The 18740-nt window shown below is 52.9% G+C and overlaps 6 protein-coding genes across 6 annotated transcripts; 2 read left to right on the top strand and 4 right to left on the bottom strand.

The window, feature by feature from the left end:
• Positions 1-950: 950 nt before the first annotated feature.
• PFLUO_LOCUS1898 (uncharacterized protein) lies at positions 951-3077 on the top strand (the record flags this gene model as incomplete). Its single annotated transcript, XM_073778983.1, has 9 exons — positions 951-1082; positions 1163-1361; positions 1419-1527; positions 1583-1758; positions 1833-2068; positions 2159-2307; positions 2367-2511; positions 2581-2808; positions 2892-3077. 9 exons carry the CDS (start codon positions 951-953, stop codon positions 3075-3077), a joined length of 1560 nt encoding a protein of 519 aa, XP_073635984.1.
• Positions 3078-4103: 1026 nt separating this feature from the next.
• PFLUO_LOCUS1899 (uncharacterized protein) lies at positions 4104-5628 on the bottom strand (the record flags this gene model as incomplete). Its single annotated transcript, XM_073778984.1, has 2 exons — positions 4104-5296; positions 5355-5628. 2 exons carry the CDS (start codon positions 5626-5628, stop codon positions 4104-4106), a joined length of 1467 nt encoding a protein of 488 aa, XP_073635985.1.
• Positions 5629-7032: 1404 nt separating this feature from the next.
• On the bottom strand, positions 7033-10339 carry PFLUO_LOCUS1900 (putative NRPS-like protein biosynthetic cluster; the record flags this gene model as incomplete). Its single annotated transcript, XM_073778985.1, has 4 exons — positions 7033-7425; positions 7512-9688; positions 9743-10007; positions 10058-10339. The coding sequence occupies 4 exons, from the start codon at positions 10337-10339 to the stop codon at positions 7033-7035; spliced, it is 3117 nt and encodes a 1038-aa protein (XP_073635986.1).
• Positions 10340-13479: 3140 nt separating this feature from the next.
• On the top strand, positions 13480-14832 carry PFLUO_LOCUS1901 (uncharacterized protein; the record flags this gene model as incomplete). Its single annotated transcript, XM_073778986.1, has 1 exon — positions 13480-14832. The coding sequence occupies one exon, from the start codon at positions 13480-13482 to the stop codon at positions 14830-14832; it is 1353 nt and encodes a 450-aa protein (XP_073635987.1).
• A 212-nt stretch (positions 14833-15044) lies between these two features.
• PFLUO_LOCUS1902 (2-mannosidase) lies at positions 15045-17211 on the bottom strand (the record flags this gene model as incomplete). The annotated part of the gene is made up of 3 exons (XM_073778987.1): positions 15045-16006; positions 16059-16703; positions 16758-17211. 3 exons carry the CDS (start codon positions 17209-17211, stop codon positions 15045-15047), a joined length of 2061 nt encoding a protein of 686 aa, XP_073635988.1.
• Positions 17212-17827: 616 nt separating this feature from the next.
• On the bottom strand, positions 17828-18322 carry PFLUO_LOCUS1903 (uncharacterized protein; the record flags this gene model as incomplete). Its single annotated transcript, XM_073778989.1, has 1 exon — positions 17828-18322. The coding sequence occupies one exon, from the start codon at positions 18320-18322 to the stop codon at positions 17828-17830; it is 495 nt and encodes a 164-aa protein (XP_073635989.1).
• Between the last annotated feature and the right edge of the window lie 418 nt (positions 18323-18740).

Below are 18740 nucleotides of genomic sequence, written 5' to 3' on the forward strand. Positions count from 1 at the left end.
GGTCGTCGGCGAGAATGAAGAGGAAGTTAGGACGCTTGGGCGTCCCGTTGGAAATACTACCCATGCTTCTCCGACTTCAAATGGGAGAGATTGTATGAAAAGAAGAAGGAGGTACGATTCAACAATTCCGAAAGGTTCGCCTGAAAGGTAGGTGCAAGTCATTTAAGAACATTTGCTACATTAAGTAACTGAGCTTCCTAGTGCCATGTTAAGTGTCTGGTCGGCAGCACATTTCGGAGTAGCCAGGCGATAGTGGAGACTCGCTCGGAACCCTCTACCAAAATTCATCATTTACTTCCAAGCGAGGGCCTCGGCAAAGGGTCCAGACTGCCCTGTGTGCTCAGACGAGATTTGACCATATTAGCCTTGAGATGGAGAGGAAGGGCCCAGTATAGACCGCTGGGTACTGGACGCCTGAACTACCTAGGCATACCGAGACCTGGCCCTCCACGCTGGTCTTTATACTCTATCCCTTTTACCCCAACCCGCTTCCTGTACTTCAGCAGAATTGAACTGAAGCATGACGACTTCGGCAGCCGCAATAGTGATTCATGTGCCCTCGAAGGCATGGAGTTCACGTTGCTCATATATTAATACTTTACACAAATTCGAGCGAGACAATGCTATACCGTGGACTTGGAGCATACTGTCGCCCTACAAATAGTTTGGTTCGCGGATTAGCATGGTGGAGCCTCTCGCTCGGAGCGCGGCCGAATAAATTTCGCTCGGAGCGCCTCCCCGCAAAGCTCGAATATGATCCTGCCCCAGTTTCCGAGAATCGACATATTGTGAGAGGATGAGGCGATCAACTAATTGGTGTATAAACGCGGAGGCAGGCGCGCATCTTCTCCCATGTGTCATATCATCTCACCGTGATTTTTACCTCCACGTTGCCCATACTCCTTTCATCACTAGATAGCTTGACCACCACCCAGAAGCCCTGATACACGATGGCCAACAAGAGGCTCGCGTCGCGGTCTTTGGTGACCCCTATGCTGCTCTTTTCCTGCTTCTGTCTGCTCGTGGGGGATATACTTTTTGGCTATGACACGGCCAGTTTTGGTGGTATCCTCGCCAATCCCGTGAGTTTTGTCCTTCGTCCTTGCTTGGAGTTCGCTTTGCCGAGTAGCTATCCATTTGCTAAATCGATGGCTGTATCCAGGGCTTTCTGAAGCAGTTCGGCGAGTATGATCCCAGCACTCAGAGCTATACCCTCGACTCTGTCCACACATCGCTCATGTCGTCGCTCCCTTTTCTCGGCAAGTTTCTTGGGTGTTTCATCGCCGGCCCAGCCATTGAGAGATTCGGTCACCGTGTGGTTTTCTTTGGTCTCTCTATCGTTTCGTTTATCGGCATTATCAGTATGTTTCTTGGTTCCCTCAAAGTGATTGCTGGCTAACTTACTTCCCTCTCCGTAGTTGAGATGACTGCTGCAGGCACTGGCGAAGGCTCCGGGCGTTTTGCACAGTTTGTCATTGGTCGAATCATTGTCTATATCTCGGTTGGTCTTGTCGAAGTAGATGTGACGTGAGTTCCTATTGCCTTTTTCAGACGATAAAAACTGACAGGTCTACTACCTCAGCACTTATCAAGCCGAGATTGTTCCGGCGTCTTTCCGTGGCCTCGTCATTGTTTCCCTGCAGCTCTTTCTGAATGCCGGGACTGTGGTTGCCACTGGCGTTAACAAAGGCTTATCCACAAGCACCGACTCTGTCGGGTGGAGGACTGTCACGGGTATCCAGCTCGTCTTTCCTGTCCGTAAGTAGCCATCACAGCGCCCGCTAAAGTATGCCCCGGATCAAGCAAAAACAGCTAAGCGCGCATTTGTCTAGTCATTGTCTTCTTTACGCTCTTCATCCCTAGCTCTCCTCGCTGGCTCCTCTCCAAAGACCGTGAGGATGAAGCCATCGTTGCCCTCCGCCGCATCAGACCGAAGGCCGATGCCATTGAAGGTAATTGCGAAGCAGAAATCCAGGCTATCAAGGAGGCTCTTCAAGAACACGTCCGCAAAGGCCCCTGGCTCGACCTCCTGCGCGGCCCCAATTTTCGTCGAACGATGCTTGTCATAGTTTACTATTTTTTCCAACAGGTGAATATTTACCGCTGCGTTCATGCTCCCCTGAATGACCAATAGCCTAATCTTCATATTACACTACAGACCACCGGCCAAGCTTTCGTCTCTACTTACCAAACGACATTCTATAAACAAAACGGATACGCCGCCAAGGCTTTCATCTACCCCGTCATTAACAGCTGTCTTGGCTTCTTCGCTGTCCTTCCAGCCATGTACATGGTCGACAAGTTTGGGTGAGTTGGAGGAAATAGTCGGACTTAAAACTCATTTTAACTGACCTATATCCCCATAGTCGTCGAAACACCCTTTTTATCACCTTTTTCTTCCAGGGCTTATTTATGTTTCTGTTGGCCGGTATCGGCGAGATGGCATACAAGTCGTCTACTGAGAGTGACACCATTGTGGCTGCGTTTATGCTCTACTACTTTAGCTACAATGTGAGTTTCCAACCCGAGCATACAGAGACAAGCCTTAGAATCCTAATGTGCTTTTGGTCTCTCTTCTAGCTGGGTGGCGCCTCTATCCCCTACCTGCTTGGCACTGAGATTCCCAACGCCGCTATACGTGAGAAGACACAGTCCTTGGGGACTTCTTGGAATGTCCTGTGGGCTTTTGTGACCAACTTTGCCATCCCGTACATCATCAACAACATCCATTTTCAGGTTGGATGGGTGTTCGGCAGCATCTCAATACTGGCCCTTATCTTCACCTTCTTCTTTCTCCCAGAGACCAAGGTGAGACACCCCCCCCCCTGGAGTTATGCCCAAATTTGTATTATTGTTATTATTATCAAGCTAACACGGCATGGCTTGTCTAGGATCGTGCGCTTGAGGAAATTGACGCCATCTTTGAAGTCAGATTTAACCCTTTCAACCCTGTTGCCACCCCCTATACCGGCGTTGGGCTCAATGATGGCCGCCTTGAAGGAGGGAAGACTGATGGATCTGGCTCAAACAAAATTGACGACGATAATGGCAGCAAGCAAGACGTTACTCATGTCTGAGTGAATGCAGGTATATACAGCAAGCACTATACATTCAATGTACACTTGGACCACAACTCCTATATATCCCTTTGTCTTGTAAGCACTACCCTAGATTATGATCGTAATGGAAGGCGAGGGTTATCGTCACCGACAATACAGAGATATGCCCACTCAGCAAGGACCCAACCATATTGCGCACGGTCAATTTCCTCCCGCCACGTTGTCTGCGCGTTCTTCGTGGCGCCAGTATTTACATTAATGGTAGCGTGCTCCTGGCTGGATCGTAACGAGTCAATGATAAAAGACAGTTTGAGATCTCAAATTGTTTAGTGAGTGGCTCAGGTCCCCCGCAGAAATCGTTCGCAGCCTACCTAGGGCTAGATTAACTAGCTTTGACTGCTTAGAGAGCGGCTCACCCTGTGACCTCCGAGCCGAGAGGCGGCAGGCTCACCTTCACTATTATTACACATCTTCCATATTTGAAGAGGAATAAACTGAGGATATTGTGTTTCATTATTATCCACGACGCATTACCGGGTACAACCCAGATATATAGAGACAAGAAGTAGATTAATGAGTAATTTCTTTTATTTTGTTATTTTTTGCTCTTGAATAATGAAACACGGACGAAAAGAGCAGATCTTGAAATACAGATGATAGATGTACCTAGAAATGGTATGGGGTATCGTGCACAAAGGAGAGGACAGGCCTTGTCGTGGGCCGACAAGGCCAACAAAGAAAAGAAACAAAGAATACAACGACTCATTGAAAAATGAAAAAGACCAAGGAGAGACATGATCGGCGCCGAGAGCAGTAGTCGGGCAACGCAATCGTGAGTGAGTCGTGAGAGTCATTAGAACGATGGGCCAGTAGGCATTAGTGTCGTGGTAAAAACCAAAAGCCAAAAAAAAGGGCGTCCGAAAAAAGGGCAAATCACAAGCTGTATGGATCGGAGCGCCGCGCTGAATATTGAAAGGAAAGCGGTCTATTGTCATTAATGTCGTTGAAGATGGGTGATAGTGTTCCAAGATGAGGGAACAGATTTTATGGCCGGGAGACCAGGTTCTGGAAGAACTTGAAGAAAGTCCGCTTCTTCAGGGATGCGCCCGTCTCATTCGGCGACGCGACGGTCATCGGACCGACGATATCTTCGTCGCCCATTTCGGGGAATTTGTCATTGTCGTGCAGACGGGGGACGCGGACCTCCTCGCACGGGTTCATGTTCGACTGAGTCAGAGTCAAGGCGACACCGTCCAGCGAACCGAGCATGTTCAGCATTGCTTCGTGCTGATTTCTCCATTGCCGGCTGATGGACTCCCATTTCTCCTCGGTGAGCTTGTAGATGCTCGACGTGGTGCCGTAGTGCTCGCCTGTGCGGACGAGATGTTTTGCGAAGTTACACCGGGCAAGATCCCAGTCTGCGCGCAGGTGCTGGAACGTGTCGATGTCGCAGATGGAGGGCACGTAGGGTTCCGGATGGATGGTGAAATTGGCATGGCCCAGCTTGTTGGCCCATTCGTCATTCGGGTCGGATAGGATGAAGGGCGCAGGCTCACCCGAGATTGTCCGGACGGTGCTGGCCCGGGGTCGGCTGAATGATGCGACGGATGGCTTGGAGGACAGTGGTGGTGAGGGGATGCCCGCGATGCCCGTGATACGCGGATCGTGGGTCAGACTGTAGTCAATGGACTGGCTGACGTCTGCGACGGAGGGGGACTGGAGCGGCGACTGCACCCGGGAAGCAGTGACGCCGGTGGGATGGTCGCCCATAAAAGGCGGGAGAAGTGGCGTCGATGCCTGGAGGGTGTCGTTATCGTCCTCACCGAGACCATTGGCGCGCGTGATATCGATCGGTCGCACGGCAGAATCACTCATGCGCTCCTCAAAGATCGTCCGCGCGGGCGACGGCGGGATCTGCGAATCGAACCGGCCCCCGGAGCTAATGGGACTCACGACCGGGCTGGCGATGGCGGAGGAAGCGGCGGAATTTTCGCGCGAATGCAGATCTTCGAGAAAGCCGTCTTCGGGGCCACCCGAGGCGTGTTTGGACTTCCAGCGTGTGGACATGGTCGAGATGTGCGAGCTGATGCGCGACACGCCCTTCATGGATGAGTCGGAGCAGCGCTTTGGCGGCGAGTGAGACAGGTCCATACCCGTGTCACTGAGATCGTAGCTATCGGTTGTGTCGATGGGAGAGAAACATGGCTCGTCCGTAGGCATGTCAAAATCGAAATGTTCTGTCGCGGCCGTTGTTGTTAGTATGGAATGCAAAATGTTTGAATGGGTGATACATACCGAAATATTGGTCTTCCAGCTCTGACGACTGACGAGGCCAAGGCTCTTCCTTGACCCCGGACAACTGGGTCCGACTGGGGCTCTCCATGGAGCTGCCCAGGCCGGAGACGAGGGAAGAGACGGAACTAGAGATGCGCGTGTGGCCGCTGGCAGAGAACAGGGAGATAGCAGGCGACGCAGGCGCAGACGATTCGATGGTCAGCGGCGACTGCGGTAGGCGGGGTACTGTCGGTACCGAAGAATCCCCATCGATGTGAGACAGTTGTTTCAACATGGTGAGAGGAATGCCTCGCGAGAGAGAGAGAGAGAGAGAGAGTTGGAAGAGAAAGGGATCTTCCGGAGGGAGGGAGAGAAGGAATGCAATCGAGGCGCTCAAGATGAGAGAGGCATGGTCAGTTGGTTCCCCGTTGCGAAAGAGACGTTGCGGTGTGATGGGATGGCGAAAGAGACAGATTCGTAGAGCGACGTGGACCAAACAGCCATCGACCAGCTGGCTTGGGCAGACACGGGGTGGACAAACGAAGTCGGAGGGTTGGTTGGGTGTGACAAGGTGAAAGATGAAAGAAGAGGGAGGATTCTGAGGATGGAGGCCGAGAGAAAGAAAGAGCCCAGACTCGAATGCTTTGTTTGAAACACCTCCGATCGTGGTCCGAAAAAGAAAATTCGGCTCCGCCAGTTCCGCTGGTTGACGGACGACGCAGACCCACGGGTGCGGGTGGCCTATTTTTCTTATTCCGTCTATTCTGGTCGATGATTGAGGGCTCGACTACCGACCGTCTACAGTATGCTGTCTGGAGGCCCTGTAGGTCAGTCTTGCAACGGCAACACAGCGTCGTGCGCCCCGATCATCCCCAACCCAGCTGTCGGAAAACAAGATCGCGGTGCGCGATCGGCGGCGTCTAGAACGGCCGTGGAGCCGCAGCCGAACGCTTATGATGCGGTGCGGGTCCACAGCCTCGGACAGCTCCAACAATCACTATTATTCTCCTTCCGTCCGCTGTACCGAACCTTCCGTGCCGCCTGGATTGATCCTATTGCTCATGAGGCTGGGTGGTACAGCCCTGAGGATTAGGTAGGGTTGCACTGATAGGGATTCTGGCCGGTTAGTTCGTAGTGAGTGTTCGCGACAATTGAGTATTTCCCGGAGGACCCCGAGGAGGATGTGTCTGTTTCTATGGTCGACCATGACGCACAAAGGGTCTTGTATCTAACGTCACATCCACATGGCTGGCCTGGATCCTGGGATCCAACGCGGTCGGCGATTCGGGGGGAAAAGGGAGGGGGCCATAGGCTGATTGGGGGATGCCGGTGGAGGCGAGTGAGCCACCGCGGCCGGGACTATGGTACAGCCCCGAAGGTCGGACCTCGCGTGACCAGTCAAGCACCATCTACCGGTGGTGTTTCCCAAAGCCCCAAGTCCTCCGCATTGTAGGAGTAACTCCATCACTGAGAAAGGACGGTCGATCGACTAGGTATCCAGGCTGTTCCATGGCCATCGGATCGATCAACTGGGCTCGCTGCACGGCGCCGACGCTTGCCCCGGCCCGGACTAGCGCCTGTCGGGAAAACGGCTAATCATCCGGATGAGCTAAGCAGGGCCCAAACAGGAAGGCGCATAATATTTTATCCATTCTCTGTTTACCCTCTAGAGATCATAGCTATGTGTGTACTACTCGGCTTAGAACCGCCACTGCTGCAACCAATTCGACATCAGCGCCACGGAGATCGGGGGGAGTGTTCGCATAGTGGCGCTGGCTTCTTGCGTGCGCTTGACCTCGAGCTCGGTGACCAGCGAGTTCCCGCTCAGCAGGCCCTTGTAAAAATCCAGCAGCTTGAGTCCCGGCTTCTGCGCGACATCCGCCGCGGTCGGTTTCTCGATCTTCTCGAGCTCGCCGACCCACTCCGCCAGGTCGACTGCTTGCACACCGCTGTATCTCTCCTGGATGGCCGGGATCAGCGAGGACCACGGCACCGTGGACGGGTTCGTCAGATGGAACGCAGAGCACAGGTCGAGGGACCGATTGGCATGCCGTGTGTTGACGAGCTCCGTCATGATCGAGGCGAGGGTATCCTGAAAATGATTAGTTATAGACCATCCGAAAGGAACTTTTGATAATGTTGATAGATGAGAATCAGACAGAAGGGGGGGGGCCTTACCACCGGGATCCAATCAACGGCCATCGCTCCTAACCGATTGGGGACCTTCCCCAGCGCCTTCGACGTAGCGATGATCGTGGGCAACCATTCGTGCGGATTCCACTGTCCGCTCGGGGATGTCGGCCCTGCGATCTGTCCCACGCGATAGATCGTCGTCGCCACGCGGCTTCGCCGGGAAGCTTCTAGACAGATGCGCTCAGCTACATGCTTGGATTCGCCATATCCCTGTGCCAAAACCACCGCGCAGTCCTCCATCGGCACTTCTGGTACTGCCGGGCCCATGGCCGGGGTCCATGCCCCGACGGTACTGATGGAAGACACAAAATGAAGATGCGCGTTGCTCTGGAGGCTGAAGTCGATGAAGCGCCGAACGCCGCGGATATGCGTCTCTTCAAAGGACTCGACCGTGTGGTTGAAGTCGACTTTCCAGGCGTTGTGAATGATCGTGTCGACGGACTCGAGGAGCTCTTGGTATTTGGCTTCGTCGAGACCGAAACGCGGCGCTCCAAATGATGCCTGTAGGAATTCCAGCTTCTTCCATCCATCATCACCGATGTGCAGGCCTTTCTCTTCGAGACCATTCTTCTGGCGCTGGGCCGCGTCGGATCGATTCAAGCAGTAGATCTTCATCACGGATTTGGTGGCCAGAAGGCTATTGAGCAGGTACGTCCCCAGGGAGCCCGTTGATCCGGTGAGAATCACGGTGGTGGGCGCATTTGTCCTCTGTGGGAGGTTCTCGTTGCGGATAGGGAGATCGGCCGTGTACTTATCCACGAGACCTTGGATCTTCTCCTCTCGGTTGACACTGGTCTGTCCTTGCCCTGCCTTGCCTGCGAGGATATCGCAAACGACCTGCGACAACTGCTCCACCGTTGGGTTGCCATAGATCGCCTGAGGAGACAGAAGCCCTGCTTTCACGTCGGGTCGGCGCATTTGAATGCCCTTCTGCAGCATCCTAGATATCTGGATGGTCATGAGGGAGTCGAGCCCGAGTGCAGTGTAGAAGTTTTGATTGACGGGGATATCAGACTGTTCTAGCACGCGAGCAATCGTTTGGCGGATGTAGTCTCTGATGGTGGCCTGATTGAGGGTCTCCGGGAGATGGCCTTCCAATTCCGCCTCTAGGCCAGCAATGTAGATGGCATCAATCTCCTTCTCGTACTCTCGCACGGTAGGTCGCCGTTGTGTCGAACCCTTCGGGGTCTTCTTGAACGGCTTATCCGGCGAACCGACCCCGATGTGGTTCTTCATCACCCGGCCGTGTTGGGCGATTGTCTGGTTAGCCAACTGCACAGTTGGCCAGATCTCGTCAATGAGCACCTTCACATCCATCTCCAGCCTGGTTGGTTCGATCAGCAAAGCGGCCTGGAAACGAGCTTGGCCGACGACCAAAGCCCTCGAGACGAGCGGGTGACTTTCAATCATTATCTCCATGGTGACCGGGTTGAACTTCTCGCCGTTGCTGAGGACAATCACGTCGTCACTCCGGCCGTGGAATTTCCATAGACCGGGGGTCGTCGGGTGTGGAGTGAAGAGATCTTTCGTTCGATAGGTCTCTGCGTTTTTGAAGGTGTGGAAGACACCGTTGAAGTCCCGGTTACGGTCCTCCTGTCGCTTGAACACCAACTCGTACAGGCCGTCGCCGACTTGTTCCATAAAAACCCCGGCTTGCGGGTGCCATTCGAAGTAGAGCCAGTCCTCTGGGTTTTCAGGCACCAGTGCTTGAACCCAGCCGGCTTCACTAGATCCGAGGACAGTCACTAGCTTAGTGTACTGGCGCAGCCGCATTCCCGTCTCCAACGACATCGGAGCACCTCCAAAGTAGATAGCACGCAGCCCTTTGAGACAAGCAACGGCGTCCTCGTCGTTGACGAGATCTTCTAGTACCGAGGGAGGGAGAACCGCAGCCGTAGGTTTACCCATTTTGATGAGCTCGGTCAAAAATGCCACAGACGGTGGTTTTTCGGGGCCAATCAAAGCCGTTGTCCCATGGAGGATAGTGAAGACCAGACTGATCATCCCCATCAAATGGAAGAACGGTGCAACGCCTAGGATGAGATCCTTCTGACCTTCCTGCCAGAAAATAGCGGGCTCGCGGCCTGCAGGCCATTCCATCCGAGGGACTGCATCCATCACAGCGAAGAAGCCATTCGTGAGAGGCACCGGTTTGGGCATTCCTACACAGAGGTTGAGTGTGATTCCTTTGGTAATTAGGTAGGAGTGAGACCTACCAGTCGTTCCAGAGCTATGGATGATCAACGCTACATCATCTTCGGCCTCGGCGAACGTCTTGGGGAATGGATAAGAGCCAAAGTCGCCCTCGGCGAGCATGGTTTTCAACGAGGGGAGCTCGAAGACTTCGATGCCAGGGGTAAAGCTTTGGATCTCGAGAACACGCCCATGACGCTCTGGGCTAGTGAAGAACTTGGTTACTCCAATGAGGTTCAAAAGGTGGGTGTGGGCTTCGTCCGAATTTCTCATAGACGGGAAGAAAGCCTAGTGGTTGATCAGTATGCTGCTGATGACCGTTTTCTCAACGAGCTCACCTGATAGCCTAGTTTCTGACATGCGAGAAGGAAGAAGCAATAGCGCACGTCATTGGCCGCCATGTAAGCCAACGTCTCGCCGCTCTGCGCTGGCAATCCAATCGTCTTCTCGATCCAATTGCAGATAAAATTCGTGGCATTCGACACCTGCTTCATCGTGATGGTCTGCAATCCATCGGATAACTCCGGTCCTTTCGGGATGACCGCAAACTTTTTATCCGGGTCTGTTGCGGCCGCATCATCGACGATTTTGGCCAAAATCCGTTTCCCGGCTTGCTCCATGACTGTTGCCGTGAGGGGGGGAGGGGGGAGGCGAAGGTAAATGACTCAATGAATTATAAGGCACACAGGGTAACGATGAAAAAATAATGTCACCCAGGAGCCGTCGGAGGGGAGGGGCATGAGATGGATTTATAGGTGAACAACATGGCCTCGGGGGAATGCTTCGCCATGATCACCGTTTTGTACCGCTGCCAGCCTGGATAACTGTGCACGACGAATAAGTGATTGCCGATCTTTGCTCGACTTGTGGACCGTCCTCCTTCCCCCACTTTAGTTGCCCTGTTCGGTGTCCGTGGATGGGAATAACTAGGCGTCCCAGAGGACACCTGGAATGCAGAGTTTGGACGCATCCCTGACATACATGAGAGCTAGCCCGAATCCCATCGTTGTCATCATTGTCAGATCTGACTACCTGGGAGTTTTACCAATGAATACACCGCATTTCCACATTCTACATTATCCGGGCCGCCTTATGCACGGTCCGGTCACGATCATGTGTATGTACTCCTAGTCTGAACGAGTAGGACTAAACAAGCATCTGCTGATTAACGCTGCATGAACTGCGACACAGGGCTTGGGAGATATCCCCCGACAGCAGGGATTTGATATTGCGCAAAAATGTTTCTCCGCCGCTAAGTACTTGGAAAGCTGTACATCCCACATGGAATCATGCAACCATGGGTAGTTCGGCACCTGGATAGAGTTTGTCACTCAAACTCCGAGCTGTCGTGTCCGGTTCCACCGGCGGGGTTGATGCTACCGAAATGTGTGGTACTTATCTTGTGTGAAGTGGATATGATGAAAAAAGACACATTCATGCCGGCCCGCCGGTGGGTTGGTGCTATCGGAAGTTGTGTGGTGCTTATCTTGTATAAGGTGCATATGATGAAAAAGACACATTTATGCCTGGCCAATGTGACCTCGTAAGTTGTGGAATTTGATCAACCAATTACATTGCAATACATCAAATGACAACTTTGATAGGTTGCCTCTGTTCATCATCCCGCAAACCTAGAACCAGGACTTGCGAGTGGTAAGAACGTATGCGGAAGATGTTGTTGTTGTTCTCGAAACGTATATTTAAGGTTGAGAACCGGCGATGCGCCTTGCCAATAATAGGACAGAATGCCTTCTATAAACATGTTTGCTTAGTACACCGATGTAATGCCACCGCAATTTTCCGGACAAATAATACATGAGGTCCGCCAGCTACGTATGCCAAGTTCGTTTTTGAATCCCATATTATTAGAGTCGCACTACCCAAACTATACATCCACCAAGCCTTTCACATGTACAACCTTCCTCCAGGCAAATCCCTTCCAGAGCACTACGACACAACCCAAGGAGAAAACAGCCAAAATAATTGCTTCAACCCCAAAGCCAAGTCCATAGTCAAGTCTCGCATTCAGGTTAGGACTCCAGAAAGGCACGGTAAAGGCAATAATCTGTCGAACGGCATTGATGAACTGCAACACCGGCCCCGAGTGTGATTTGAGGCAGTCAACGCAATATGTCTTGACTGGAGTCGTCACCAGCTGCAATCCAAAATTAGAGACCGCAAACCCGATGCATGGTGCAATCCAGTGTGTGCTATATTGTAACGTGAGACCGAAGATCAAAACACCCACTATGGCCAGTAGACAGCCTGGGAGAGCAATCCAGAGACGAACTTCCAGATGTTCGGAATCTACAGTTGAGCAACGACGCCGTTCGCGATTCATGATCCAGTCGCTTCCTGGCCCGGCAAGCCGCTCGCCCAACAAGACGCCGATTAGAGGCCCAAGGAAGATTAACCCTTGGTCGATTGTACCCAGTCCGTAGCGCTCTTCAAATGCTAGAGGGACGATCGCAGCGAGACCGACTGAGGTTACGGCGAATGTGACCCCATAAGCAAAGGTAACAAGAACAATTTGCGGCGATTGTAGTATAAGAAAAGGCTCGACAAATTGTCGGATCTTGAGCGTCCCAAATCTGTTTCCGCGGTGGGAATCTGAAGTCTCCGGGCATGTCAGAACGAAGCCTACTGTCTGAACAGCATTGGCGATGGCAGTGATCCATAACGTCCATCGCCACCCCAGATAGTAAACCACCGGTCCGCCAATAACACCACCTAGCGGAGCGCCTATCGCGACCATTTGTGCCCAGATCCCATTTTTGCGCCCTAGCTCTTCGGTTTTGAATAGGTCGACCACGATCACTCCCGGTAGGACAAACCCCGCTGATACGCCAAAGGACTGGAAGACTCGTGCAGCCATGAGACCGCCATAACTATTTGCGAAGCCCCCGCCCAGTGCAGCGAGGCAGGACAATGAGAGACTCGCGATCAGAATGGGTCTGCGGCCGTATGTGTTCATGCATGGGATCCAGAAGAAAGGAGAGAGACCCAGAAAAAGAACGTGGACAGCCACGAGATAGGTCGCTTGTTGAGCGGGGATTTTAAATTGCTGAGCCACTTGGTTGATTGCTGGAATCAGGATGGAGCTGGTGAAGCCCGGGGCGACCGCGTAGGAGGAACATTGGATTAATACAATGTGCTTGCGAAGCCATGTCCAGTTCTATATCACCAGTCAGCAAGATTACACAATCGTTTTGAGGAAAACTTGCTTTGGAAGTGTCTTCGGGTGGTTGATCAGCTACCTCGATCTGCTGAGCATCTGTCTTCGGTCCATCCATGTTGATGGTTTGAATTACAGACAGTATTGTATATCGTGAGGTCAATAATAAAGCTCTTTTGAGGAGAGAAGGAAAAGAAGTCACACACAGGAATAAATACCCTGCCCCTACCTTTCCCCTCTCGCAGATCAGCCAAAACGGAATCGGTATTCCGCACTACCAACAACGGGCATGTCCACCACCAACCTCACTATCGACAGTATCGTATCTTCCAACAATTTCGATATTAAATGACACTCATCCACTGCTCCATCGTAGCCAAGACCGCACTATTCATTCTCAGCCCGCCCTTGCATATCCCAATGTGATACAGAGCACACGCACGTGACCAAGATCCCGCTTCAGCGGGACAGTCCGACGAACTACTTATTCCTCGACTTTCCTCTCTCTCCCGTCTCTCCGAGTTCTCCTCTCGGCTGTTTGAAACCAAGTGACTCTCGCATCTCCCTGGCTTCAATTCCGCAGCCATGAAGTACACCCGGTTTCTAGTGGCGGCTACCACCACCATTGCCGTGGCATCTGCTTCTCCGCACCCCGCATATCAACAACAGCAGCACCTCGGGACAACTCCCTCGCTGTCGCAGCCCGAGATCGTTGTCGACCATGATCCAACCAGTCCGGAGGATATTATCAATGCCTCGCCTCTTCTATCCTTCCATCGCGATCTCGTCCAGATCGAATCCATCTCCGGCAACGAGCACGACGTCGGCATCTTCGTGACTCAGTTCCTTGAGGCGCACAACTTCACCGTCATTAAACAAGAGGTCGCTCCTGTGGAAAAAAATGACGATGATGATGTAGCCCCCAAAACTCGATACAACATCTACGCCTACCCTTCCTCCCAAACCTCGTCCCCCTCCATCCTCCTAACAAGCCATATCGACACCGTCCCACCATTCATCCCTTACTCAGTGCAACGACCCGAAAGCTCCTCATCATCCTCTGCCATTGACCCCGAGAAACTAGTCGTGGGAGGCCGCGGCTCTGTCGACGCAAAAGCCAGCGTCGCAGCCCAAGTCTTCGCCGCACTAGAAACGCTCGATCAACATCCCTCCGCGGGCCTCGGCCTGTTGTTTGTCGTGGGCGAAGAACTCGGCGGCGGCGGCATGAAAACCTTCTCCGATTCTGATCTCAACAACCAATCCAAAGACGGCTTCCACACCGTCATCTTCGGCGAGCCTACCAATCTCGCCCTTGTCTCCGGACACAAGGGTAGGATGGGCTTCAAGGTCATTGTCAAGGGTCAGGCCGCCCACTCCGGGTACCCATGGCTCGGGCACAGTGCCGTCTCTGCTATCCTCCCCGCGCTGATGAAGGTCGACGAGCTGGGGAAGATCGGCGTGGAGCATGGCGGTTTTCCTTCTTCTGCCAAGTATGGTCCCACGACGCTGAACATCGGTGTCGTTCGCGCGGGCGTGGCTACGAACGTCGTCCCGGCTCATGCAATGGCAGATGTCGCGGTACGTCTTGCGGCGGGAACACCCGGCGAAGCGCGCAAGATCGTCGCCAATGCTGTCGCAGATGCTACGCGGCACACTGGAGCCAATGTCACTGTGGAGTTCTCCGCGTATGGATTGTATCCCCCGCAGAATCTGGATACGGATGTCGAGGGCTTCGATGTTACCACTGTGAATTATGGCACTGATGTGCCGAACCTGAGCGTGGCGAAGGGTACGAAGCGGTATCTGTATGGACCGGGGAGTATCTTTGTTGCCCATGGCGATAACGAGGCTCTCTCTGTGCATCATATCAACGAGGCTGTTGTGGGGTATAAGAAATTGATTGCGGCTGCGATAGCTAGATCGGATACTAGCGAGTAATCTAGCTGGTAGGATATAGGATACTGGATGTGTATAATGCTTAGTTACCCTTGCATTGCATTGCATACAAAAGTGAGTAGAACACTGCATCAGAAGCCAAATTCAGTATGATTGGTAGTATATCTGTGTCCAGTTCCATTCATAGACTATCGAGACAAAAAAGGAAATCCCAAAACCAAAACACCCAAATGCAAGATATAATAGCGTGTAGTCTACAGAGACTCAGGCCCAGACCCAGAATCAGGAGCGGAGCGAGGCTTGCGGGTCCATCCCGTCTTGAGATCACCCGCAGGCTTGAAGCGCGGGAACGGATGGGCCTCGGTGTTGAAGACATGTTCCTCAAGGGAAATAAAGTCGCGGTCAGAAAACAACAGGTAGAGATACTTGAGGGTTTCAGCCATCCAGAAGCTCTCCATGTTGTCGCGCGTGACGGGAGGGATCGTATCAGCGTTGGACAAAGATGTGAACCCCTTGATGCGTTTCTGGGCCTGGCCCTCCTCGTCATACACCTCCTCCAGCACGGCGGTGTGGCGCACGAACGCGACAAACATCTCCCATCCCCATTCGCGGTAGATTTCGTCGCCGGTGACACGGTACATGTAGAAGAGGGATTCGACTGTTTCAGGCCGCTGGAGGTTGTGGCGGTCTGCGGTGTGGATGCTCAAGTCGCTGCGCCAGGGATCACTGTCCGATCGCGTTAATGGACCGGAGATGCTTTGCAGTTCCTTAGGCGTGGATCCAGCATTGCTCGGCGCAAGAGGGTATTTGTCCGCCATCATCACCGGCTCCTTGTCCAGCTTGAAATACGTGATCTCTCCCGCCAGCCCTGTTTCGGTGGCTAGGTATGTCGCCCAGCAGGTCTTCATTAGCTCTCGAGAGATGAGAATCTCGTCCTCGTTCTGCTGAGTCCAGCTTGATGACTTTCTTGCTTCTGATAGTGGTTGGCCACCCGTGGCACCGAGCGCGATGGTTCCCGGTAAAAAGCAGACCAAATGATCCATCTTGGGATGAAGATTGCCTCCAATACCGGAGGGCAGCTCGGCGACCATCATCAGCCGGGCTTTTTGGGTAAATGCAAGCAGATGTTTCCGGATACCTTGTAGGGACTCATCCCACATCTCCTTGTACACTGGTTCTTGCTCAGAGGTTTGTAAATACTGCTTGATGAGATATTCTAAGCAACGTCAGCGGGGAAGTGTTCTGGAATGAGTGTTTGCGAGGCGTACCGTAGTAGGAGTCTCCTCGACTGCCCAGGCGAATTTCATTTCCCTTGAATTTCCCGGAGTCGGGATTGATGAAGATCGGAACGAGACCGTCCTGCGGCTGCAGGTCATCCATGACCTCCATCACCTTCTCCACAACGGTCCAATATTCGGACTCTCCGGTCAACTTGGCCATATATTTGAACTCGAGCTGTACTGTTGTTGCCTCGGCAGTCGACGAGGCGCCACCGCTGTTGTGCGCGGGAATCCCTTCTGATTTGTTCAGATTCACACTCGCCAACGGAATCCCAGAGCGGGTATCAAAAGCGCCCAGTATGCGATCAGCCAGGTCGGTGGCTTTCTCGATATACAGGTCTTCGCCCGGAGCGCCGACGTCGTCATCGGTGATTTGCGCCAGTTCCGGGTGTTTGATTGACAGGTAGTGTGCGGACAACAGTCCGCCCAGCATGCGGATGGTGGTCTCGAACGTGTTGACGTCGTGATCTTGGTTGTATTGCAGCGAGGTGTGGATCCATTCCCGCGCATGCTGAACCGGCTTCGTGAGGTTCATGAGGATCATCGTATCCAGCGCGTCGACAATGATCCAGCCCATCCCGCCTTCGACCATATTTCGACGCTTGTTGGTCATCGGCCCATACTCGTCGTAGCCTGTTGCAAACACTCGTCAGCAGCAGTCCGCCAAAAATTATGAGCTTTACTTACCCCAGCCATTCTTCTCGTAGTCCTCCCAGCTGACGACGAACGCATCCCGTACTTTCTCTCGTCTTTCATCCCAATCCACAGACCCCTTGGATGCGCCGGTGTCGTCCAAACTCTGAACCCACTTCCACAGCTCTAACCCTTTGTCCTGGGCGTCATAAGGCGCCGTCGTATTCCACGACAGCAGAGACCCCTTATAATACCACAGATAGATCAATGTACACACGCCCAGCACGTTGAGTATGAGTTTCCACCGCCGCCTCGGGACCGTGCGCCGCGGCGCAAAATACGGCTTATCTTTATACATGGGTAGGGCGCGGTCGTTCCCGAAATAGCTGGTCACGGTTTGGGGCATCCGGGGAGCGGATAGCCCGTAACCACCGAGGGTGTTGGTTGTTGTGCGGTATTGAGGAGGGGGGTCGAGAGGTCGAACGGTTTGCCGTGCCTGGAACGACATGGCTATCCAGCTGTCGCCCTCGCACAGGACAGGGCAAAGGTTGCGCAGACCGGTGGTCCGGTTGGATTGCAAATTTCCTTACTGGCGAATGACGCGCAAGGGCGAAGGATTGTATGCGATTACTGGTTTGAAAGCATGTCGTCAGTCTTGTTTGGTTGGAGTATCTCCGGGGATTGGTGGCCACTGGGCGGGCGTACGGTAGGAAGGGAAATGCTGGCGCGCCCTCTTTGATCTATTGTAAATCACCGGCTGTCGAAGCCATGCGGGAGATAGCGCAGCATGAAATCCAAGGGGCGATGGGGCAAAGTCGTGGACTGATGAGGAAAGAAAGTATCGGCGACGTGGCCGGAGCAGAACAGGAGACGGAAAACGATGAGGGCGATCACTAACCAACCAACCACAATACGAAACCACAGCTTCATCTATCTCCGACTGATACCACTCCTACACTTCATTTCTTGTAGATTAAATGGATACTTCATACAACCATCTACTTTGTTTACGTCTACACTCATTCTGGAAGATGCAACAACACATGCTTACACCTCTCGAGGTGGACAATTACACACTATCTGATGATTGTCGTGTGTACAATTTGAGCGCTCTCTGGCACTTCTCACCATACAGTATCAAAGCACCGAATTAGGTCGCCCGCCGGGATGACAACGTCACGCTCCTGAGCAGTAGGCGGCCTCGACATCAAATCTGCAAATTCGAGCACAAGAGGCGCTCCATTGGCGATGTTCTGGGTGACATAGATCGTTTGAACTGCCTGAGGCGCCATAGACTGGCGTGTCCTAGTCGTTTGTCCTACCATTTCCCATTTTTCTAGCTGCATTCTTCTCTGGCCGCGATTGATAGATACCACGAGGACAACGTTGACGCCACCGTTGGTGTTAGTGAGCCACCAGCCTGCGTCCCAACGTAGTTTTGCAAGGGACTGAGAAACACCAGTCTCGATGACCAATGTTGGCGCGACTGTTGCGATCCGGTATTGGCCAGGAGGCAACCGAGATGTAGGAATGAGCTGGTGGTCTGGCTCTTTGCCGCAGTATCGGCCTCGATAAGTTGTAGAAAGGCCCCATGACATTGCACCGTAGTCGACGCCCATTCTTAAGAGATCAAACATCACCTTGTCTTTGAGCCTTTCCGTGCTATGGTCATGCTGCCCACTTGGTATGATCTTTATGATGCCGAGCCTATCCCTAGTATAGAACATAAAGCGGAATTGCACTCCTAAGCTTATCTCTCGGCTCTCGATCTGTTCTATGGCATCTTGTGGCAGGTGGAAAACAACAAGATACTGATTTCCAGTCTCCTCAACTTCGGTAAGGACGCTCTGAGAAATTTGCCTTAGCTTTTGAAAGCTTTCAAAGAAGCAGGACTGGTACTCCTTTGGAAGACACGATAGAATTGTGGAAGAGTCGTATGTGCTATTGAGAGGAGTGCTTTCGGCGCTTGTGGTGCTTGTGGTGCTTGTGGTGCGTCCCCGGGGGGCGCGCGTCGCAGGAGACGAAGAGCCTGAACCA

The sequence above is a fragment of the Penicillium psychrofluorescens genome, assembly GCF_964197705.1.
Source record: "Penicillium psychrofluorescens genome assembly, chromosome: 1".
Classification (NCBI taxonomy): domain Eukaryota; kingdom Fungi; phylum Ascomycota; class Eurotiomycetes; order Eurotiales; family Aspergillaceae; genus Penicillium; species Penicillium psychrofluorescens.